General features: G+C 39.4%; 1 protein-coding gene across 1 annotated transcript; it reads left to right on the forward strand.

Annotated features, from left to right (window-relative positions):
• Positions 1-19,185: 19,185 nt before the first annotated feature.
• MSC (musculin) lies at positions 19,186-25,301 on the forward strand. The gene is made up of 2 exons (XM_070942215.1): positions 19,186-19,743; positions 25,215-25,301. The coding sequence occupies exons 1-2, from the start codon at positions 19,186-19,188 to the stop codon at positions 25,299-25,301; spliced, it is 645 nt and encodes a 214-aa protein (XP_070798316.1).
• The last annotated feature ends 591 nt before the right edge of the window (positions 25,302-25,892 follow it).

Here is a 25,892-nt window from a genome sequence, read left to right on the forward strand (position 1 = left end):
GGATTCTTACAGTCTTCATATTTTCAATCCCCCTGTTTTCATTTCTATGTGAAGCTGTTAAAACACATTAATTGAAATAGTAAGGTTGAATCTGATCACTATGCTGATAAGAACAATTATTTTCTTTTTTAAATACTCTGGAATTGCAGAATTGGATACAATAATAAAGCAGATGTTGGCTAACGAAGTAATGCATATCCAGACCAAAAAAGGTAAAAAGGCTGTTGTTGAACAGACAACTCAGTATAAAATGCAGCTATAGCTTATTGTCGACTACTAGAATTGCAAATTTAGATGTAAAGTATATATTTGTTGGTATAATTTATAGTGGTATCATGAAATAAAGTTTTTGATTATTAAAATTTGAGCCAATTTCAGCATTTCTATAATCATGAAAATAAGTTAATCTAACCAATGAACATAAAACATTAAGAAATCAGGGCCATTTCCAGACCAATAATGCTAAGAGCTATCAATCTATAGGCACTGTGAAGCTATAACATTTCCCCCTTCTTAATGGAAGATAGGGAGGAAGCAAGAAGAAGGCAAAGCAAATAACCTCATTAATTTATTCCTATTGCTGTCAGTAATTATTCATAAAACAGAAGAATGTAAATTATTGTAGCCCTAATGGAAGAATCAGTCATAATCTAAATAGGCTACATTGTTCAATAAAGTTGTTTGGCACTGTGAATTTAAAAGGGAATCCAAGAATATTTCATCTGTGAGATATGGAAACATTTATGATTCAATTCTTCTGAGATTCAGTTAATGTATTTCCATCTATATAAGTGTCTACAAATAACTATTCTGTTGGATCATTTCTCTTTGTAAATAACACACCATATTGGGAAATATTCATCACAGCTGGGTTAACCAAAGTGTGTGCTCTCACCTAATTACTTTTATCAAACGATTCCATAAGAATATCAATGTGGAAAAGTTATATTTTATATGACTATTTGCATCATTCTAGGGAAGGGTCCTTGAATCCAGTGTTCATGTGCTAATCCAGATACTATGATCCAAGCATAAATAGTTATGATCAGAAGATAGAAATGTAAGTAAAACTCAGACTATCAAAAATCCCATTTTGTCTAGCATTCTGTATCAGACAAACAGCCATTTAGGAAACTTGTAAACATGGACACAAAAGCAATGGTCTTCTTTCATGATTGTTCCCTAATAATGCTGCCTGTAATAATAAATGTGTATGCTACATATAATAATAAATAACCATCACTGTTAATAATGCCAGAGAGACTCAAATTCTATACCAGTTGTATAGGGAAATAATTATGATACTTTTTCAATAATGGTTAACATTTTCCTCTCTGTGTTACAACTCAGTATTGCATCTCAGACCAAACTGATGGGTTTGTTTTAACAAATATCCTCTAATGAAGGATTTTCAAACAAGAAGTCCATGTCTTGTATATACTCTTGGGCTGGTAAATAATTTTTGAATCACATCGCAGAGGTTATCAATAATAGGCTTAACTGAGGATCTTTTTATTCTGGAATTCTTTGATCCTACAATCAGTTAGAGATAGAATTACAATTGGAATTCCATTGGAAATGATGTTACATAGTGCCATTATAATTCTCAAAAACAGTCTTGAAGTGTGTCTAGAGAGGGCTATGATTAGTCATCATATGGGCCTGGGGCTTCATGCAGCCCTCAGTCTTTTCAGTCCTTACTTTTCATAAACAATAATTTTAAGTTTTTGGCAACAGCTATACATTGTATTTCTTCTACAGTAATTTGTAGAGGTGTTAGCAAAAAGAAATGTCAGAAATAAAAGGAAGCAGAGAAAGAGAGATATCCGCAAAATAAAATGGAATTTGAAAAGAGAAAAAAGTGTTCCAATATCTAAGTGGCTGACATAAAGAAGAGGGACTCAACTATTTTTCAAAGCACCTGAAGGCAGGACAAGAAGCAATGGATGAAACTAATCAAGGAGAGAACCAACCTAGAACTAAGGAGAAATTTCCTGACAGTGAGGACAATTAATCAGTGGAACGACTTGTCTTCAGAAGTTGTGGGTGCTCCAACACTGGAGGTTCTTAAAAAGAAATGAACAACCATTTCTCTGAAATGGTATAGGGCTGTGATGGCGAACCTATGGCATGCGTTTTCGCCCTCCCCAGGCTCCTTGAAAGGCTCTGGAGCCTGGGGAGAGCAAAAAACTGGCCTTCCGGTCCCACCAGAAGTTGCAAATGGGCCGTTTCCGGCCTCTGGGGATTCTCCAGAGGGGTTGGGAACGCCGCTTTCGCCATCCCCAGGCTCCTAGAAAGCCTCTAGAGCCTGGGGAGAGAAAAAAACAGGCCTACCGAGCCCACTGTGCCATCATATGTCAGGAGTAGGGGAAGCGCAGGGGGTCGTGTGTGCATGTGCGGGAGCAGGGCCCATAGAATTATGGGTGTGGGCGTGCACGTGACCCCCCCGCTCCCTCCACTTTTGGCATGCAATGGCAAAAAGGTTAGCCATCATTGATATAGGGTCTCCTGTTGAGCAGGGGATTAGATAAGAAAACCTCCAAGGTCCCTTCCAACTCTATTATTCTGATTGTGGCTTCACCTACTTAAGGTTTTGTTCAGCTTACTAACTGCCCTATAATTTTCAACAGAACAAATGCAGTCAATAATAGAAAAAAAGATAGTCCATTTTTGATGTTGATTGTTATGTGCAGAATAAGTCCACTTAGAGTATGCACCAGTCTTCAGTTAGTAACAAACTGTCCACTTAGTATAGTTTATGCAATTCCTGAATCTCTGAACCCATAACAATACCAAAATTGATCTTAAAATTAGTCCTGAACTACTTCTTTCCAAGCCATTAACTTTATTAAAGTTAATCCTTTAATTGTTCTCTCTTTATATCCAAAATAGCTATTTATTACTGCTATTGTTGTTGTTTCTTCTTGCAGCATTAACCGTATTTATGCTGATCTAATGAGATTATTTTTCTTTCTAGATATTCTTCGGAAAAGAAGAACTTGACCATTTACTTAACATTAGAGAAGCAAAGACTTTATATTGATAATTTGTTAGGGAACTGGGACCTAAGAGTAAGCTCTTAGATATAATAACTTTCATTCAAATTAAGAAAATATGGCAAAATGCCCCATTCTTAAGATCCTGTAATTGAATCAAATCTTGGAATTCAACAGATGACAAGTTCAAGAATGACCCTGTTTTACTAAAGCTGATTTGGAATGCATAAAGCCATTTGATTTTCAGTTTTCATGTGAACCATTTTAGGGCAGCAGGATTAATGAATGTATGAGAATGTGTCCTTGGATTACAATGCATTCCTACAGAATGAGAGTAAGAAATATGAGATATATTAAGAAAAAAAAACAAATGCAGCATTGTTAATTTCTTGCTATGTGGCTAAAATACTTGTAACCAAGTGTCCATAACATGATTTCAGTACTGGTTTATTTTCTCACATTTCTCCCATGTTTCCAGGTGCATTCATTGGAAATAGTTGTAAACAGTACATGATCTGCTGAGAAGCAAAAAGAAATATGAACTATCATAAAACTGTACTTAGTTTCCTATAAATGCTTCAAAAGCCTCTATTCTGGAACTAACAAGATAATGAATTTAAATTAACTCATATTATTAACATCAACAGAACTGATCTCTTTCTCTGAGGAACAATAGAAGCACTATACTATAATCTGTATTGGCACTACATTAATCTTAATTAATCTTATTAATTTATAGTCTTGTTTTTGTTTTGTTTTGTTTGTTTAAAGACAATCAAATTATGGAATTTTGTGATAAATTTAAGAAACTTCCTACTATTTTATTAGGCAGTTTATATAATACACATCTAATCATGTAATCAGACGATACGTTATGCAATTGTAAAATCTAAACACTAAAAGAAACTTGCACTTCTTCCAAACAGCTACTATCAGTATGTTTATATCTGTACTTTACATACATAAAAATTCCATGCACCCCCCAAAAAGCACCCACCCACAAAGAAAAAGAATCACTGAAGTTTTCTTCAAAGCAGTTGAATGCAAAACAATGCAGTTTGGGGAAGGAAGAACTGAAAATGAAATTCTGTGGGAAATCTGGATTAACTCTCCCTGAATCTACTGAGTAATTGAATTTAATTAACTAATTCAATGAATTCTTGGTAAGACTACCCTGGAGTGAATGATATCTGCTACCTTAAGCAACTCAACCACAAGTTGGTATTGAGTGGTGGGTGCATATGTGTATGTTTTGATTAATTATGTACTATCAAGTCAGTGCAAATTCTTAGCAACCACACATATATTTTTCCTCCAATCTGGTCTTTTAGAATGCACTCATTGTTGCTGTAACTGAGAGTATCCACCTTGCTGCTGGTCGTCCTCTTTCCTTCTGCCTTTTTCAGCATTAGAGCCTTTTCCAGTGCGTTATACCTTCACATAATGTGTCTGAACTAGATTAATTTGAGCCCAGGCCTTTGTGTGTGAACTTGAAATGCAGAACTCTTTGAATAAACAATAATTTGTTTGATGAGTTTGTTTTCTTGGCTGTCCACAATATTCTCAAAAGTCTTCTCCAACATCAAAAACATCAGTACTGTTTCTATTCTATTCATATTTCACAGAGTGTCACAGGGAATATCATTGCTTGCATGATTCTGATCTTCATGGCATCTGACTATATTTCCCAAGGCCTTTTTTGGTTGCTCTACTAACCATTAGCTGATGGCAGTGGTGGGATTCAAGTAATTTAACAACCGGTTCTCTGCCCTAATGATTTCTTCCAACAACCAGTTTTCCAAACTGCTCAGAAAGTTAACAACCGGTTCTCCCGAAGTGGTGCGAACTGGCTGAATCCCACCACTGGCTGGTGGTATATTTTCTGACTGCTCGTTCCTTTACTGTTGATAATTGATCCTAAAACATAGAAGTTATCCGCTACTTCAAAATCTTCACAGTCAGTTTTAAGGGTGATTGTTTTATCTGCTTTTATTAATTTGGTCTTTTTTATATTTAACTTTAGTACCATATTGTCACTGTGCTCCTTAATACTTATTACTAAAGCTTGCAGTTCTTTTACGTTTTCAATGATCAGAGTAGTGTTACCAACAGAACACAGTTTATTAATGTTTCTTCCACCAATTCTAAAACCATGCACACCTTAAGCATGTATGTAAAATAAATAAAGAAGAATATACCTCCTTATCTGACTCCTTTGCCAAATTTGTGCCTGTCTATTTCAACATTTTCTGTCTATACTGTGGCTTCTTCATCTGTACATAGGTTTCACAGGACAATGAGGACAATCTGATGTTCTAGATTTTCCATTTTTCTAAGCACATTCCACAGCTTAATGTGACCAACACAATTAAAGCATATACTGATTTTTTTTTGTTGGTATTCTTGGCTTTCTTGATTATCCAGCATGAATCAGCACTAATATGTACCTGTGTGTCAGTCATATTTGTGTTATGTTTTTAAATGAAATAATGCCCAATTCCCAACCTGCGTAGTGCAATCTTGTGCAAGTTTATTGAGAATCATATATTTATTTAATGTCATGGTCAAATACAAAAACAAAAACAAATGTACTGAAAATAAGAAAACCCATGTAGAAACCAGAATCAAACAACACAGAAGTCCAAAATATTAACTGATAATTATTAAGAATGCATGTTCCCCTGCCCCTTTTTTGGGAAACCCCTTCCTCAATGCTTGCAATATTCATTAGGGAATCATCAATTTTCAGTGCACAATTTTTGTGGTCAATATATATGTTATATCTGCATATAGGTCTTGGTTTGTGAGAAGTCACAGTAAGTTAGTTTATGGACTCAGAATGTTAGAACTTCTTCTGGGTTTTGTTCTCCAAGCAGTCCAAGAATAATGGTAGCAATAATACTCTGCATGTCCAAGACTAGAAAAATTTGCAATATTCCTTACCTATACTTCTAGACAATAGGTCAAGATCCACAGTTTAAGAACATCTGATATAGAGAAAAAAAATATTTCCAAAGAATTTGGTCAAATAGAACAATGAATGGTTACGACAAAAAAAATACAGAGCCATTTTGATGGGAATAAAACATTATATTAGAAGTGGATAAATGACTAACTGAGGAACATCCAACAGAGTGAATGGAAATTCATGTTTTGACTGCTGCTATCAGCTGGTGACATGGATTTTTCCAAATTTAATTGGGTAGCCCTCATGTATGGAGAAATAAAAGACCAAAAAAAGTAGATAGATTTTGCATTAAAAATCCCTTCAAACTTTATCAATCCTTTTCCTCCCCAAAAACAGGCTATAAATTCACACCCAGATCTTTCAATGATGCTATTCTCTAATTCCCAAGCTCTCTGAGAATTCAAACTTTTGAACTTAAAAAGTGTTATTTTAAAAAAATTTCTTTTTATAATTAATTGGATATCATATTGATTACTAATAAACTCATTCTTAATTTGGACTGAGCTATATAATTTTCTGTAACTTTGAAATATAAATTTAATTATACATTATTATAGTTCTAATAAAACACAACAAATAAATTAATACACCTCCCTATGATAAGCTTGCCTTATCTATACATACATTTGCAATTTCACTATATTTCTGGGTTGTCTGGAAATGCTAAATGGAGAAAGTGAATTTAAAATGCCAAGTTGGAATTAAAAAATTGAAAAATAGGGCAAGACATGAAAAAGCTCTCTACAATCCAAACGGGCAACTGCTCATGCTCTGAAATTCAGCTGGGTGGCATCCTTAGTTATCTTTTTAATGGCATGTGGGTGCAACTGACAACATGCCATTTTCAATACATATTTCACAGCACTTTTCACTTGGGTCATAAATCAAGTTTAAATTTTCCTTCTCCAACCACTGGATTTGTGAACAAAGATTTAATAATAAATACATATGTTAAGGGACATGGTGGCTCAGTGGCTAAGACGCTGAGCTTGTCGATCGAAAGGTCAGCAGTTCAGCAGTTCGAATCCCTAGTGCCACGTAATGGGTGAGCTCCCATTACTTGTCCCAGCTTCTGCCAACCTAGCAATTTGAAAGCAAATAGCAATAAAAAATGCAAATAGAAATAATAATAATAATAATAATAATAATAATAATTTTATTTCTATACCGCCCTTCTCCCGAAGGACTCAGGGCGGTGTACAGCCTATTTAAAAACACAAACAGAACAATGATATAAAATTTAAAATAATTAAATAAATGGCTCAAATTTAAAACCCCAATAGATTTAAATACCCCAATTTAAAACTATTGTATTGATAGTCCGGCCTGGCGGAACAACAGAAAAATAGGGATCACCTTTGGTGGGAAGGTAACAGCGTTCCATGCGTCTTTGACATTTAGTCATGCCGGCCACATGACATGGAGACATCTTTAGTCAGCGCTGGCTCTTTGGCTTTGAAACAGAGATGAGCACAGCCCCCTAGAGTTGGGAATGACTAGCACATATGTGCGAGGAGAACCTTTACTGTTACCTTTTTACATATGTTAAAATAATAAAGTAGAATAAAAATTGGATTATGAAGTTTACTGTTGCTTTTACAACATTAGAAACCAAGGGGGAGGGTGTTTGCCATGCCCATTCCTGCTGCTGGCTAGGCTGTCTCTTATCCAATCATTTCCCTGGCTTTGGCTATTTTCCCTGTCTTCCAAGGTCATTCCCACCCGCCATTGCAGCAGGCTTTAGTTGAGATCAAACAAAGTCCAACCTCTTTAAGCAGGAAAAGTGACACAAATGATCCTTCAGAAGCTATGGTTCTATGTTCTCTGCAGCTGTGAAACCCAATATAATTTTCTTTCAAGAAGCAAACACAGGTTATAAGCAAATTGCCCCACCTCCCCAATTTATTGGAGTTCTCTGCAAAAATCAAGATCTAGATAGTTGCAATGACCCTTTTTGCTACCATTTAAGGATATTCTGAGTTTTGCAGATCTGATAGCGTCCGTAGTATAAGGTCACAAACCAATAAGTAACAATGGCATAGAATCAATTGATAGTAGGGCTGCAACAAAGCCAGAGATGACTTACCACTTATTTGTATTTAACAGTTTATTTCATTTGGAATAAGGGAAGGTCATAGCAGAAACTTTTCTGCATAAACTTTTTTCAGAATGCAAAGAAAAGTAAAAAAAAAAATTTCTTCATAATAAACTGTTTCAAATATGAACCTCCCATAAAGCACTCTAAGTGGAAGGCCTAGTAAAGCATTCCCTGCTTGGAACCTAAGAAGAGGCATCAATCATAAAAGTAAACCCACCTCCTCACTTCCCCACCTAACCTCATATATTGCACTTATTGAAAGCTTCACTACAGCAGTTGTATACTGTTTAGGCATAACATTGAACTCTTAAACATAAACCATCAATTGAACTTCATATTCCATTTATTTCTGGTTGAATACCCTTAATTTGAAAATGAACTGAGTCTCACACCAGTACATAATTTTCTCTTTGAGATTTGGGATTCATCCAAAGCAGGCAGATACCCGTAACCCCCAGGGAGAGTCATTCTCTCTGCCTATAAAATACTACAGTCTGAAGGATGACTTTCTGCAACAGATGTACTCTCTTGAGTGGGAAAAATTGCTAGATCCCACAACTTGATGATCAGGGAAAGCCCATTAGCTTCCAGATCCCAGGCAAAACAATATACAGATTCGGTGATGAAATTTTATGCTTAAGCACCTTTTATGCTTAACTTGAAACATTTAGGATTGAAAAGTTAAGCAGGAAATCTGAGAGGGAAAATGGATCTTTTGAGCCTTGTTACCAAGGCACACATCTGGTTGGCAGGTGCATGTTCTCAGTATCAGAACTGCTGCACTCAAATCAATTTTGCACCATATTTAATCCCTGTCAGCTACATCAGGCCATGCGATGAAAATGTTAGAGGAATATCCCAGCATTATGAAATTATTAAGTTCAACATTATTTTGCAAATATTAAAAGATATTTTTAATCTTGAAAAGTTAACCCATTTTATTATGCAGAGCTGAAATCTTAGTAGCTGTCCTATATTTCTGTAAGAATCAGATCAGATCCCACAAGAGAAAAAACAGTTTTGTGCCACAATCCAAAATAACTTTAGTTAGAACCACCCAGGGCAACCTAAGGTTTTAGAATTCCTGAATTCCTGAACCCTTTATATGTTTCCCCTGTTCCCCGTGATTACAGTTACTGAAAATTACTTCCCTCTAGAAACTGAAATACAATTTCTAAAATAGGCTTAATAAAACCAAGAGAACCCCCTCAAAATCCTGTCCTCTCTCATAAAAATATTATTATTGAGTCATTTTGCATCAAGCTTAGCCTCTTCCTATCTTGTGGTTTCTAATGGATGTAGGACACGGGTGTCAAACTCGCATCACGTTGCTGTCACGTGACATGACGTTTTCCCCCTTCGCGGACCTGGGATGTACGTGGCCTGCACGTGACACATCAAGCCCGCAGGCCGCCAGTTTAACACCCCTGGTCTAGGACAACTCATTGCAGCCAACTCAGTGCAGCCAACTTGCCATGGGACAACTCACCATGGCCAGCTTGCTGCGGGACAAGAGTTACACTAATATTGAAGAAATGGTGGAATAGAATCATTAAAAAAAAGATGCCAAAGGAAGGACAAAATGAAATGTGAATGACAAAAATTAAAATAGTGTTTTAATTAATTTCACTATTTTAAATAATGAAATTGAATTGTTGAATTGCCCTGTGGTGAGTTGTTCCACACAAATTGGCTGTGGCAAGATGTCCCATTCTGAGATTATATGGAAGTGCTGTGCTGCAAGGCTGCCCAACACTTAGGGACCAAAAACCACATATAATTTTTGAATGCATGCTGTCCATGACTTGCCAAAAGTGAGACAACTAGAACAAAGATGTAGGCAAAATCAAGAGATGACAATAACATTGTGAAATTGTGTATTCCACATATATTTCATAATTTCCACCTGTTCTACCATATTAAAATTCAGTGGCGAGCTTTGCAGGGGTTCTGAGATGACACCTAAGTCTTTAGGATTGGGATTGCATGTCATCTGGCAATACCAGCTGGTCTCCAGTCTTCCACCCTTGAAGGTTATCAAAAAGATAGTCCTGTGGTTACAGACAACACTGAAAGCAATGGGTTACTTGGATCCTTTTCAGCCTGGTTTCAAGCGTGGATATTTCAACAGAATTTACACTGATTACTTTGAGTGACCACTTATGGTGGAACCTGTGTAAGGGGTATACAAACCTGCTGATTCTGTTTAATTGGTCAGCAGTTTTTGATACCATTGGTTCTGTTGTACATCTGGATTATTGGTGAGCAATACAGTGGAGGCGTACACTGTTTTACAGTGATTTTCTTTTTTCCTAAATGAATAGTTACAGTTAGTGGTAGTAAGGGGGTGCGACCCTGAGATCTAGGTTTCTTTACTGAGAGTTGTTATACATCTCTTATTTAGCACTTACATGAAACTGCTTAGGAACATCATCGGCTTCCTCTGAGTGATGTATCATTAGATATCCAACTGTATCTCAGTTTTGTGCTAAGTAGGAGATGCAGTTAAAGTTCTGTTCCACCACTTGGAGGCTATGAGGTTCTGGATAAAGATAAATAGATTTAGACATAATCTTGGGAAAATGAAAGCCTCTGATTTCAGATATATTCTACAGTTGGTGCTTCCCCTGTTTGTAATTGGGTAGGCCTGCTGGGCTTACAGTTTTCACTTAAAGGGCAAGTAAGGAGGACTTCGTAGAGGAGGACTTCTGTACTATGTGTACAGTTGGGGTCTTTCCTGGATCAGGAGGCTTTTATTCATTGTCATCTATGCCTTAGTCAATTCCAGTCTGAATTATTGCTTTGTCCTCCACAGGAGTAGCACATTTGAAGTCAACCCCAAAACTTTAGAAGGTCCAGACTTCTATTAACCTATTAACCAAGTCCTCAATTGTGCCACTTTCTAATTAATGCCTGACAATTGTTTATATAGGAACACAAAGTGCAATTTGTCAACACATGTACATCAGTTGCCCTAATATTAAGCACATTTGCTGGAGGAAAACTGTAGGGAGATTTAAAATGGCATAGGACCTGGGTATTTGCAGGACCGCCTTCTGCCGCTGATAGCCTCCCACCGGCCAGTATGCTCCCACAGAGAGGGACTCCTCAGGGTGCCGTCAGCCAGGCAGTGTTGGCTGGCGACCCCCAGGGGGAGGGCCTTCTCTGTGGCAGCACCTGCCCTCTGGAACAATTTGCCCCTGGAGATACGCATGATACCAGATCTCTGGGCTTTTTGCCGTGCCCTAAAAACTTTTCTTTTCCACCAAAGCAAGGCTGGTGTAAACCCCCCCCCCTTTTTGAGATGTTAGATGTTGTCTATGGGTCTTGTCCATTGTCCCTGGATTATGGGGCCTTGGACAAGCCCCACCTGTACCAGTGAAAGCAAAGAAAGAGCTGTGTTTACACACTAAGCTATAAATCATGATTAACCAATCACAAGGCTCATTTTCAGATGGTGAACTTGTCTAAAACAAATAAACTGTATTTTGGCTTCACACAATTTGCTAAGGCATAATATGGTTTATTATGGCCCTGTACTATATAAGCCATATGCAAACACAGTCAATGTTGAGAAAGGGATTAAGATCCTCCCTCTCTAGTTTCCCTCTCTCACTCAAACTTCAGGAAGAAAAACCTAATTGTTAAGTGTTAGTTATCACCTTATACAATTTGTTTTTTAAAAAAGGAAGGAAATCTATCAAACCAAACTTTAGCCATCCAACCATCAGTAGGAAGGGCCTTAATGGGAGCATCGGTTCGTAAAGTTCAGGGACTCTCACAGTGGCTTTATAAAGAAATGGCTTTCTTCACCTTCTTTCTTCTCAACCCTGACTGACAATGAAGCCAGAATTCATTTTCTCACCACACAAGATATCCATTACACAAGAGCTTTCTTCTGGCGCCAAGAAGTATTTTAAGAGTTTTCTTGCTTATTCCACAGGGAAGGACTGCTGAACATTAGGGATACCTGAGGAAAACTGGCCATTTGTAATTAGGGTAGACAGAAAATTCTCAGCAATTAATACATCTTAGGCGGACAGCTATGTTCATCTATAGTAGCCAAACATGAGGAGTCTGGTAGCAACTTTTAGACTAATATATTTTATTAAAAGGCACAAAAACACATTTTTGTGAGCTACAGCTCATTTCATCAGATGTCTGGATTGACCTATGAACAATTTAACAACTTCACACAGTTTCAGGGAGCTCAGCTAGTGATGTTGGGCATTGTAATTAGTGGGCTCTGTAGTTGCCCAGCTGTGAAATAATACTTCAGCTTATTGGGTATGCACAAGCTGGTTATTATTGGCAGGACAAAGTTCCAAATAGCGCAGTCTTGGAATGTGCTGGAATTTCTAGCATGTATACACTATTGAAACAGTGACGTCTACGCTGGCTGGGGCATGTCGTGAGAATGGCTGATGGTCAGATTCCGAAAGATCTCCTGTATGGAGAATTAGTGCAGGGAAAGTGCCTCAGAGGGAGACCACAGCTGCGATATAAGGATATCTGCAAGAGGGACCTAAAGGCCCTGGAAATGGACATTAACAACTGGGAAACCTTGACCTCCGATCGTTCAGCTTGGAGGCTAAAGACGCAGCATGGCCTTCTCCAATTCGAAGAGACACTTGTTCGGCAGGCTGAGGCAAAGAGGCAGTCCCGGAACCAGCGAAATCTGGGGGTTGGGCAGAGGACAGAATGTATCTGCCCTCAGTGTGGAAGGGATTGCCATTCTCCAATTGGCCTTTTTAGTCACACCAGATGCTGTTTTAGGACCTCTTTCCAGAGCACGATACCATAGTCTCTTGAGACTGAAGGATGCCAATGATGAAGCTGGTTAATTTTAAATGCTTTACTTTCTGAGTTCACTAATATACGGAACCATAAATTAAACATATGAGGTGAATTCATACACACTGTTGAGTGTATTATGAAAATACAGCCATTGTGAAACCCTTGCCATTCTTCAAGCTATTCTTCCCAAGAGGCCTTGGAACAAAGCGTAATGACCTCTGCCACTGCATTTGGTAGAGGTTGAATGGCAAATTCTTTTCACTCTCCAAATAAAACAGTAACCTGGTACTGTATAGCTATAGCTGAATGATTGGTGCCAGTTTCCCCTCTCCTGCCCCTTCCATATTTTAAAGTTTGCAATTACAGTATCTGATTTTAAGAAAAAATCCTGAAGAACAAAATTGTGTGCATTATATTACTACAGCTAAGGCTAGAGTCATTAGCCCAATTCACAACCTTCTTATGTCAAAGTCAAACTACTAGCATGCTTAGGGACTGTGTGAATAAAGGATGGATTAATGCACTACAGTCAATGCCTATATATGGCCTTCAAGTGTTCTCTCTTCCCCTCCCTTCTCTTTTTTCCTCTTCCCCCACCCCTCTCCCCTTATTTCTTGGGAGATTTAAGGAATTTCCCCTGAGTTGTCTTTACATTGTCGCAGCTGTGATTTTAACAACTAAAATCTTGCCCCTACTGAGAGGACCTACACAAGCCTAAGCTTGTTTGTCATGTGCCCCCAAGATAAGTTTTCTACAGTTTTTTTTTTTTTTGGCTGTACTCAGACTAGAAGCCTCAATGTATACAAATTGAAACAATTTAGGCTGCACTTCCCAACTGGGGAAGTGATGAACCTCAACTCTAATCCTCCACAGCCAGAATGGCCAATCGTCAGTTTGGGATAAGTGAGACAGGTTATACTCAAAGCATATGGAGGACAGCAGTTCGAAAAGGAGGCAGTGTTGTGCTTAAGGACTTCAGGGTAGAATTCTTTCTTCACACACCAAATACTAAAAAAAAAAAGGGTAATGAATTCCATTTTACCCATATGAATGGGAAAATTTAGGTAGAGAGAGACTGCATTAACTGAATCCTGATTAAAGTCCTGGGAGAGTCCCCAAACCAATCTTTGCTTTATGAGGGGAAATATCTATCATCAGTTTCATCCTTGGTTATCTGATCCAAAGTTCATTCCGTTAACCCAAGTTACTGAAGTATATCAAAATAGACTGGATATATTCTCCAATACCTCATTTTTATGGAAGCAGATAAAAAAATTGATAGCAGAATAAGAAAATGAAATGACTGAAATGGGAAAACAATTATGGAAAAGAGAATGGAGCAAAATCCCATGAAATCTTGGCTGGCTGGCATTCTTCCTTGGGACTCTTGCCACTCCATTCCCCTTTTTGCAGGCTATAATTTAGGGAGAAGCAATGGCACAGGAGGAAAGATTTCTACCTGACATCTCAGGTGGCTGGATTGGGTACCTTCATTGGAACTATTATCAAATGTGGAAGCTGGTGTTTGAATTTAGAAAGGCTTATGCCCATCACCATTTGGAAAGGACCACTCTTGTCAGTGACCAGCCGCATTTCCTATCATTTCTAAGGATAGGAGGGGTCATATGCAACCCTATTTTCTCTCTTTTTTCCCTTTCTTTCTTTCTTTCTTTTTCTTTCTTACTTTCTCTCCCTCCCTCCCTCTCTCTCTCTCTCTCTCTCTCTCTCTCTCTCTCCCTCCCTCCCTCCCTCCCTCCCTCCATGCAGAAAGCAAACCTTCCTTTAGATTTTCTCTGCCAGCCAACAAAGTTATTTTAAGAAGACTAGTTGGACTTTACATACTTACTTTGTTTGTCTATTCCCTGCCTTTTTAGGGCATTACAAGTCCTAAAATATTCTCATACTCTCACCCAGTGCATTAGATCCCTCACAGGAGGTAATAGAAAGGGGCAGTGAGGGTATATGTAAATGTGTAGGTAAACGAATAAGTACAAATGCATAAGTATGAGTATTCAAGAACAGGATTTTAAACCATCCTGCTCTTTCCTTCCCATGCATTTTGTGAAGAAGCACTAACTACATCTGTATCAACAAGTCAAAAACAGTGCGTTTGTCTCCTCTCCTCTCCTTTCCTCTCTCCCCTCTCCTTTCCTTTCTCTTTGTAGATTTACCTCTGCCTCCGGGACACTCCCCTCTTGATTCGCTTGCAACCTCTTCTCTTTCCTTCCGCAAAAGTTGCTCTGGCGCTCGCTGCTCTCCCTCCCTCTGCTTCACCGACGCCCCCAAGCCAAAAGGAGCGCCGGGGAGGTGGGGGAGAGGTCGTGAGGAGAAAGCTCCTTAGATACGCTGGGTCGAGAGTGGACTTGAGATGACACGGGGCCGCGGCTTTTCCTGAGCAGCTGCTTGGCTGCGTCTGCCAGCGGTACCCACGGATCGCCCGAGCACCCCCAGCGCTCCAGCCAGTTCGGGAAGAGGCGCCAGGAACCAAAGCTGGCAAGAAGGTGGTGCCAACGCCAAGCTGGTGGGAAGATGAAAGGATGGAAGGAAAGGCTTGCAGAAGCCCATCGCGATCCATCTGCTATGCCCATCAGTCTAAGGGCACCCTCAGCCCCCGACCCCCTTCAATATACATCTGCTCAGCGCTAACCCATCCTGGGAGGGGATCTTCCTGGGAGACACCCCTGGTGGCTTCTCTGCCGCAGTTCTAGCTTGGCTTTATTGTTCGAATCCAAATGTATTCAATAAATAACCCGTGGCTTAATGAAGTCACGTACATCCACGAACCAAATAGCAGTCTTGTTCCCTCAGTCCAGAAAATTGGGTCACTCGGGCATTAGCCACATTTCAGTTAAGCATGCCTAAGTGCGTCCCGCGAAGCCAGCCATTGTGAGTGCCCGTCTTTCTTCGGCAGCACATTCGCTCTACTCCAAGGAAAGGCGCGTGAAGATGGTCCCATCCTTCTCATCCACATTGATAAGGAATGGAGCTCCACATGGATGCCCATGAGCCAAGCTGCCTAGGACCGAAGTCATAGAGCGCCCAGGGCTTTGATGAGAGGACACGGAGCACTTTAGACATTAAAAAAAGGGATCCGTTTTCAGTAGAACTGTTCCCATTGGTTCCACAGCTCAGGACTGCGTTCTAGGAGTCTAACATTTTGCTTCCTAAATTAGAAAGATGTGCTGCTGGATTTCCACGGGGCTGTGATAAATCCGCTGAATTCAATTCCCTTTGCTTCCAGGGGAACGTGAATAAAAGAGAATTGCTAGCAGACGGATCCCTTATAATCCGGGAGGGATCCAGATAGGGCACACTATCTGGAGATGAACTGTGAAGGTCGACAGGACGGTCCCTTATTCCCAAATATTATATTAGTTTCCACCAAAATTTTGAATTTTTCAAAAACTTGTTTTTCGAGTTTCAAAAAAATAAAAACAATTAAATGTAAACTTAGATCTAAGCCTAGCCTCGATCCGTTCTATGTAAGTAGGAAGAGTGAAATCAGCAACCCGATTTTGTTTTTTTGCAAAAGAAAAAGAAACATGCGAAAAAAGTGGAATTTCAGATTAGGCAAGTAAGTATGGGGGATCAAGTTTAGCTTTTTGTATTTTTGTGTTTTATCTGTTCTTGTGAGGCTTGAGAATCATCCATTGCAATTGATTCCAAATATGAGACTCCATGACATTTCAGTCAAGGGCTACATGGAAATAAATCTTCGCTGAAAACTCTGGATTTGAATTCAGGTCCACCTGAAAATAGCCAGGAACAGCCCACATTAAACATTGCGAGATCGCCTGCATTTTTTTCCATTCAGACAAATCCTTTATGAAATATTTTTGGGAGGGCAGTTTTGACAGAGTCAACACTTCAATAACTTTCTCTCTTGAGAGTTCCCTGTCTTCCTTCAGGGGATTCTGAAAACTTTCAGCACCATGGATAATTGGTTCTTATAGTTGGCTGCCCTACCTGCAGCTGGGTCCCCCCCCCCCCAGTTTACTGTTCTAGTAGTTTTACAGTTTTGTTCAGTTGTGGATTACAAGGCACAAATACACTGAAATAAATGAATACATATTTTCATTTATTTGCATACATATTTTATTTACCAGACAATCCAGAAACTGCCATTTATGAATTTCAGAAACTGATGGTTCAGGTTCCAGTCTTCCAAAATTTAATTTCAGAAAATAACCTGGATTTGCAGATGTGTTACATTAAGCAGCTGCTAAGCCCATATTTTTTTAAAATATGATTTAAAATTGAAATTAGGTATAGCATTAAGAAACGTTGGCTGGGTGGAAGAGTAGTGAAGTCAGGCTTAAATAATCTTTGTTAAAAGTACTCTTGGAATGAATGAGTCTTACTTAGAAGTAAAGTGTTTGTTTCTATCTAAGTAAATGAAGATCAATTACAGATCACCAGGGTTGTATGCAAAAGTTAATTATGTCACTAAATTTCTTATTTTAGGCACTATTTCATGTGCCTATTCCCTTGATTTTAAAGACTTTTACAAGAAGCTCACCTTATTTTGATAAAATTTAATATATTTAAGACCAGTTCTCACACTCTTGGAAATCTGCAGTGTCAATAAAAATGATTGAGCTAAATTTCATTTCAAAGGTTTTGCTTGCTTTTTCACCAACTTCTTGATTATTTTATTTATTTCTTGCCTTGCACACAATTTGTTTCCTTTTATTATTATTTTCAGCCTGCCAATATCCATAACATGCAAATCTGACTTTAAAAACTAGCCTCCATGTACTTTAGCTACAGGTTACGTTCAGTTTGCTTTAAAAAAAAAAATCGGACATTGATTTTAAAGAATCTAATTTCAGATTAATTCATGATATCAATGAAATTTAACATTGTTTCTCCCAAGTTGGTCCTGTCCACAGTAGGAAGGCTTTCAAACAATTCATTCCGGTTTTAACAGACTTTATGCTGTCTGGATTTTCCACCAGCCCACCGCCTCCAATTCTCAATATAAGCCCAGATCCAGTCGATTCTAGACGTGGCTAAACTTCTAGAATCACTTTGGAACCTCCGACACTAACTCAATTCAAACACTTGATTTCCCTTGATTTCCAAAGCTTTTAGGAAGGAGATCGAATCCGCCCAAAGGAAAGAAAGGGGCGTCCCGTCCTGAGCGCCTGATCGGACATCGCAGGAAACAGAAAGAAAGGACCAGACGGGTCTTTTGACCAGCTTCTAACAGGATGGAAATCCGTCTACTTCCAGTCATCTCGGGAGCGGCGCCCTCCAGCGTCGTTTCCTCCAATGTAATTGAATTGGCTAATAATGGAATCGTTTCTACTTCGGTTTGATCCACTGGTGAAATCCAAATTTTTTTTTACTACCGGTTCTGTGGGCGTGGCTTGGTGAGCGTGGTATGGTTTGGTGGGCGCGGCAGGGGAAGGATACTGCAAAATCCCCATTCCCTCCCCACTCCTGGGGGAAAGATATTGCAAAATCTCCATTCCCACCCCACTCTGGGGCCAACCAGAGGTGGTATTTGCCGGTTCTCCGAACTGCTCAAAATTTCCGCTACCGATTCTCCAGAACCTGTCAGATCCTGCTGGATTTCACCCCTGCTTTGATCACTCTTGCATCTCCGTCTTCGCTTTGACCCGATCGCCAAGAAGATTGGACCCCCCATCTACATTTCAGAGGCTCAGCCAGTAAGACAAGACGCTCCCGCCTCAACCTCAGCTGTCCACTGTCTTACTGGCTGAGCCTCTGAAGTTTTTAAAGTCAGATTTGTGTGTTACAGATAATTGAACTTGTCGGGTTTCAATTCCCATCATTCTTAACCAAGCCCGACATTGGAAAGGCGGCTCTTGAAAACCCAACATAATCAGAGAGCACCGGATACAAGTAGCGGCTTTTCTCGTCCGAATGGTGCTAAAAATCTCGAACAACTTTTCAGCACCCAGGGAGGCACTAAGCGCATACCCGACGGCACAGGGACAGCAGCTCACCGCGGCTAAGGCGGGGGGTTTTTCAATGAGAGGCGTTAGGGCGCTTTCCAACCTCCTTCTCCTCCTCAGCACGCTCCTCCCCCCTCGGATCCCCGAGGGGCTGAGAAAGATCCAAAGGCAAGGGAAGGGACGCTGACGCGCGCAGAGTCTAGTTTGTCCTCGCCGCGCCCCTACGCGGGCTGCTCAATTTTGCGCGCCCCCCCTCTTGCCCCGCGCAGATGGTTTGCCCCACTCTCCCTGGCACATATATATACCCCCTGGCCAAAGAACCCCCACAAGCCGTCGTGGAGCTCCTCTTAGGAGGGGGCGCCTTCTGGCTGGCGCCCGTCTCTGGCGTCCCAGGGTTGGGCCATGCCTACAGGCTCCCCAAGTAGAGTGCTGGAGCCTCGGATGGATCTGAGGGAGCTGCAGCTGGAGTACCGGGCGGCGCCGCCGCCCCGCTCTAAGCGGCGTCCCCGAGGTGAAACTTGCCCTTCGCTGGATAATTCCTCCGCTGCTGAAGAGGAAGAAGAGGAGGAGGAGGACGAGGACGAAGACGAAGAAGACGCGGAGGACGAGGAAGACGAGGAAGCGGTGGCGAGCAAAAAGAAACGCACGAAGGGAGGCTCCGGAGCCGGAGAAGGCGGCAGGGTTAAAAAGCAACCGCCGGCGGCGAGTCGCAGCGCCTCCGGTTCGACGCCGGAGTGCAAGCAATCGCAGCGCAACGCGGCCAACGCGCGCGAGCGAGCCCGCATGCGCGTCCTGAGCAAAGCCTTCTCGCGCCTGAAAACCAGCCTGCCTTGGGTGCCTCCGGACACCAAGCTCTCCAAGCTGGATACGTTGCGCCTGGCCTCCAGCTACATCGCCCACCTGCGGCAGTTGCTGCAAGAAGACTGCTACGACAAGGGCTACGTGCACCCCGTCAACCTGGTAAGTGGACTCATCGGGACCCTTTCAGAAGGGGGGCTTTGCTGGTCAGAGCTTGACTTCAGTCCCACTTGAAAGGCACGACGGGGTGTGCTTTCCGGACACGGGCAGCGGGTCTCTGCAGTTCTCCTGCAACATACGTTAGGTTGGCCAGTCTTAGAGCATCTGTTTCTATATAAATACGTATTTTTTTTTTTAAAAAAAGTTCAAGTTAATATTACTCTAGATAAGAGATATAGGAGACAGGAGAATACGGCAGGGTAACAGGAGTGTCTCTGTAAGAGTAATGCTTTCCTTAGTCAATAAGGAATCTAAAATTTGGGAGGATACAGTATGTATGTAGAAAAGAGCCTTGGTGGCGCAGCAGACTAAAGTGCTGTTAAATAGCACCAGCTACCTGCAATTACTGCAAGTTGAAATCTCACCAGGTTCAAGGTTGACTCAGCCTTCCATCCTTTTAAGGTAGGTAAAATGAGGACCCGGATTGTGGGGGCAATAAGCTGACTTTGTATAAAAAGAACACCGCTTGGGGGGGGGGCGAAAGCCCTACTAAGCAGGTATATACAAAAGTATGAAGGCTATTGCTTAACGCATTGTAAGCCGTCCTGAGTCTCCGGAGAAGAGCGGCATATAAATCGAACCAATAAATATATAAGTAAGTAAGTACAGTATACCAGGGGTCTCCAACCTTGGCAACTTTAAGTCTGGAGGACTTCAACTCCCAGAATTCCCCAGCCAGCAAAGCAAAATTCCCCAGTCAACAAAGCAAAGCTGGCTGGGGAAATCTGGGAGTTGAAGTCCTCCAGACTTAAAGTTGCCAAGGTTGGAGACCCCTGCAGTATACAATATGAGTATTTTCTATACAGTATGCATACTCTGTAGAGTATTTATCTCATATTCTGTAGAGTATGTATGTGGCTCTCCTCTCCTTAGAAACATTTGTCCTGCTTTGGCCCAAATACAAGCAATGTTTAGTTAACTAATATCTGACTTAAAAGAGACATTCAAGAATTTGCAAGATTAATCAGTGAATGGTTCATTCACTGGCTCTCTTAAGTTCTCAATAAGGTCTGGTTTGTGGTTAGACACACCATTGGTTTTCTCTCTCACATTTTTGGATTGTCTACAAGTATTGTTAACAGATTCTCGTGTTTGACACATGAGAATTGCTCAGGGTGATGAGCAATTGCAGATATCACAAGGCACTTCAACAGTGTATACAAAGATAAGGACATTTTTTAAAAGCCTGCCACTCTTGGAACTGCGAATGATAGGAAGGGTAGTCAAGCATATCTGGAGAGCTCTTAATTTGACGTTATCTGGAGGGAAACTTTCAAAGATCTTTTAAAAATGTGTTATTAAGAATTCCTTTAGATCCCTCTATGCTTGAAAAATTCTCACTCATCTTTTAAGTGGCTGCAGCTTTTGTTAGCAGGGTTTTCTTTCTTTTTCTTCCACATCAAGTGTAGGATGTGCTTTTTTGAATTAACAAAAAGTTGATCTATTTGTTAGCAGAGCAGTTGGCTGGGAGAAACTAAATCAACCCTGCAATTTCAGTAGACTCAAATGCAAGGATCTATGGATCTCAGCTCAGTTTGCATCTAAAAAGACCTACCTAACTGCCCTGTTAGATGAGATGATCAACATTCATCAAGTTTATTTTTCTGTTCTTCGAAATAAAAAAAAAATGATTTTTATTGGTTTCTAAACTACGAAGTCCAGTTCTTTTTAATTATTACTCAGACAGAAATTACATCAAATATTTGGTGATTTTTATGAATGTTATATCTTATTCCACTCTCATCATATTTTGAGATAAGAAGCAATTTGGACTGTACCTAATTGTGGCTAAACTATGATGATACATTTTACCATAACCTTTCTTCATATTTTTGTCACTTCTGTTTTTTCTATTTTCCATTTGCACTCCAGTATCTATTAAAAATTTCAAATGCCAAAAGCACACAACATATTATTCTCTAGGCTAAAAGAATATAAAGCTATCGTAATCATTGATAGCTCAAGTCTAAGAATATTGAAATTGAATTCTTATTTACATGGCAGTGATCTGTTTCTGAAAATTACCAGATTTTCCGTGTCTGAACTGTATGGGATTTGAGTCAACAATATATTGTTACAGGTGGCCTTCTGTAAACATCTCCAATTATACATGACTGCATTTAACATATTCCAAAGAGAAATAGTTAACATCATCATGTCAATTTGATTCCAGAAATATATCTATCCACGTAACAGCAACATTTACATGTACAGTAGTGGCCAAAATTGATTGAATCCTTTTGGGAAAAGTGTAATTTTGAGGTTTGATGGCTAACAACCACTTTTTTTAGAGTTTCAAGATAATCATATTCCACTGCTGGAATGGCCTGGGAATAGCCCAGACCTTAACCCAATTGAAAATCTATGGAACCAACTAAAGAAACTTGTTAGCAGAAGCGATCCAGCAATAAAACTCAGTTAATAGAAGCAATCATTCAATCTTGGTTTCACATTATAATAGCTGCAGAACTAAAAGACTTGGTTCACTCCATGGGAAGACGTTGTAAGGCCATAATTCATGCTAAAGGTTACCCAACTAAGTATTAACTGACATGATAATTTTTGTATATCTTGTTTTTTCTATGGTGATAATTTTTGTATATCTCATTTTTTCTATGTGTTTCACTTTTCTTCTTTATACTGTAACTGGTATTCTAATAGGAAATCCTTCATAAACGTTATTGCATTACATTCTTGATTAAATTATCGTTCTAATGATATATAATTTTATGGTACTACTCCAAAAAAAATGATGTTATTAGCTAGTTCTAGAAAAGACACTTTTCCCAAAAGGTTTCCACAATTTTGGCCACTGTATGCGTACACTGTATACTGTGCACTGTATATGTTTGTATTTAATGATTGAAGCAATTTTTAAACTATGCAGATGTTGATTATGACATATAGCAGAAGATACTACAAAATATTTCTAATAAAGATTTTGTAACTACAGTATTTGTTCAACGTAATAAAGCCAAAAAAAATATTTACTTGGAGAAAGGAGAATATTTTATTTTATTTATTTATTTGTTCAACTTGTATGCCACCTTTCTCCGAAGACTCAAGGCGGCTTACAATACATTTAAAAACCATATATAAAACATTAAAAGTTAAACCATTAAAAACAATTAAAACCCATTCACACCACTCATGGCCAGATATCTCCAGATCGCAACAGTGAGATCAACGGCCCCAGGCCTGCCGGAAGAGCCAGGTCTTCACCGCTTTTCGGAAGGCCAATAGGGTGGGGATGGTCCGGACCTCAGGAGGTAACTGGTTCCAGAGAGCTGGGGCAGCCACAGAGAAGACCCTCCCCCACGGGCCCGCCAGCCGGCATTGTTTAGCTGATGGGACCCTGAAGAGACCAATTCTGTGAGATCTTACTAGTCGCTGGAGCTATGCGGTAGAAGGCGATCTTGAAGATACATTTAATACTAGAATGCCCTCTTAAAATAATATAAGCACTATTGGATAAGCTTCTTGAAATTGCTCTATGCAAATTAAACGAATTTATACAACAAAATTATAGAATAAGAAAGTGCCCTGATACCTTAAGGAATGTTTTAACTTAATAGAGTGGCCCCCTGAACTAAATGATGTTAAATGCATCTGGTAAGACCTAAGAAATAGAATTTCCCATTGCAGTGGTTACCCTACGGAGTAGATACCCCACTCCCAAGATATGGAGGAACCCCCTACCCTCCTTGTTTCCTTGACAGCTGTTAAAACTGAGCTTTTCCCCCATATGTTGGGTCAGGATCAGTAGTGGGATTCAAATCCCGGCACTACCGGTTCTCTATTGGGAGCGTGCGGGTGTGTGCGCTCGCTTTGCCAGCATGTAGCACTTCTGCGCATGCGCAGAGCGTTTTTGATGACATCTGGGTGGGTGAGCAGAGCCTCCCGCCACTGCCGTTACAGGTTCGTCTGAACTGGGGCAAACCGATAGCCACCCACCCCTGGTCAGGATAGGAGATGAACTCAGCATTTGTGTTCTTGAGGTATGGAGAGTTATGGCACCTGGTGGCATGCAAGAATTTTTAATTTCGCTGTATTTTTTGTTACTTGTAGATTTGATTGGTTACCCATATTTTATATAATATGAGGCATATACAGATAATCCTTGACTTACACATTCATTTAGTGACCATTCGAAGTTACCACAGCACTGAAAAAAGTGACTGTTTTTCACACTTATGACCATTGTAACATCTCCATGGTCACGTGATCAAAATTTGGACAATTGATTCATATTTATGATGGTTGCAATGTACCGTGGTCATGTGATCTCGGTACATTTGTGATCTTCTGACAAGCAAAGTCAATGGGGAAGCCAGATTCGCTTAACAACCTTAACAACTAGATTGATTCACTTAACAACTGGGGCAAAAAAAAGTTGTAAAATGGGACAAAACTCACTTAACTGTCTCAGTAAAGAAATTTGGGGCTTAATTAAGGCCGTAAATCGAGGACGATTTCTACATTTAAAATAGATAATTAAACATTAAATAAATAAATAAAATGATAACCATACAATCATTATTTATTTATTTATTTATTTTATTTTATTTGTCAACAAGTACAAGAAAACAAGTAACAGAATAGACATCGACACATGAAAAAAATTGGCACAAAAAAGATATAAATTGGCAAAACATAGCCATAAACACATAGAATGATTACATGTAATTGGGAACAGTGAGACAGGACGGCAGGCACACTGGTATGCTTACTGTTTGTTTAATAATTAAAAACAAGTATTCCTATTATAATTACTGTAATAAAATCATGTTTTGGTCATTTTATTTTCCTGCCTGATTGAACAAATCCATGGCATACACATTTCTCTCACCCATAGGCTAGAAATTAAATTCTCTTACTGCTTTTGTATAAAGGAACTATAGAAGCAGTTTCACTTCCAGTTCCACAAAACTTGCTTACATAAGTAGTTTGTGTGTAGAATAGGGACAAAAAAGTGTCCACATTAAAGGTTTTTGGCAAATGTTACAGCAACAGAAATGTATATATTTGAATTAAAATAATTTTACAGCAAAAGCTTTCGAAGTCTGAATCATTTGATATAAACGAACAAGAATATTAGCTATATAATGGGCTTGAGCAAGGTATTTTCTGAGAGTCTTTGCTTTGTTGTTGCTCTAGTATATACAGTGATAACTCTAATGAATTATATTAGATTAGCATGTTTAATGCTGTTAACATCATATAGGAAGAAAAGGGTAATGAGGGCATCTTTAATAAATTCAAATGTATCGCATCTCGTTTTTGACCAAGCAACCACTTCTGTTTTTGTATGGAAAGTTGTTTTGCCAAATATGGGTGGAAATTATGTTGCAGCAAATTGGTCCTTGTAAAAAGTCATCTTCCTTTCTAACATGGAAACATATTTTAATTCACAGACTTGGCCGTTTGTGGTTTCAGGAAGACCAGAATCCGACACCAAAGATGTCCCAACAGCCAGCAGATTATGTGGAACTACAGCTTAGTTAAAGACTGCTCTTGCTGGATGTGCTTACCAAATTACATTGTCTTCTATCGACCAAAGCAAACTGAAACAATGAAAAACAATTACACTGTGTTTAAATCCTCCATTTCTTCAGTTGGAAAGAAAACTGCACTTAAAATGTAACGTGTAACATGAAGTAGGAAGGAGAGCTCTCCAAATTTCAGATAAAATGGTAGCTTTAAAAAGACATTTTTGCATCATTTTCTAAAGAACAGTTCTAAAACTTTTTGACTAACAAAAGACATGGAGGCGGATAACTATTAAAATTAATAGCATGAACCAAATGATAGGTTATATGAAGTAACCTCAAACAGTGTTATTTGTATACCAAAGGAAAATAGTATTCTAGACTAGTCCCTAACACAAATTTATAATATATTTGATCTTATGTTCTTGGCAGCTACGCAATAGTAAGACTACTTCTATCACCTTAGACAGTTTCTTTTTAAAAATCAAAGACAAAAAGATTGTACCTGGTTGTTCCTTCATGGTCTATTTCACAAAAGTGTTACATCAGATTACTTGTGTTTAAGACAAGTGTATACACAGCCAGGCAATTTGTAGGCCATGG

Source organism: Pituophis catenifer, unplaced genomic scaffold (assembly GCF_029215685.1).
Source record: "Pituophis catenifer annectens isolate HBS135680 unplaced genomic scaffold, rPitCat1.0.hap2 SCAF_3, whole genome shotgun sequence".
In the NCBI taxonomy this organism is placed as follows: domain Eukaryota; kingdom Metazoa; phylum Chordata; class Lepidosauria; order Squamata; family Colubridae; genus Pituophis; species Pituophis catenifer.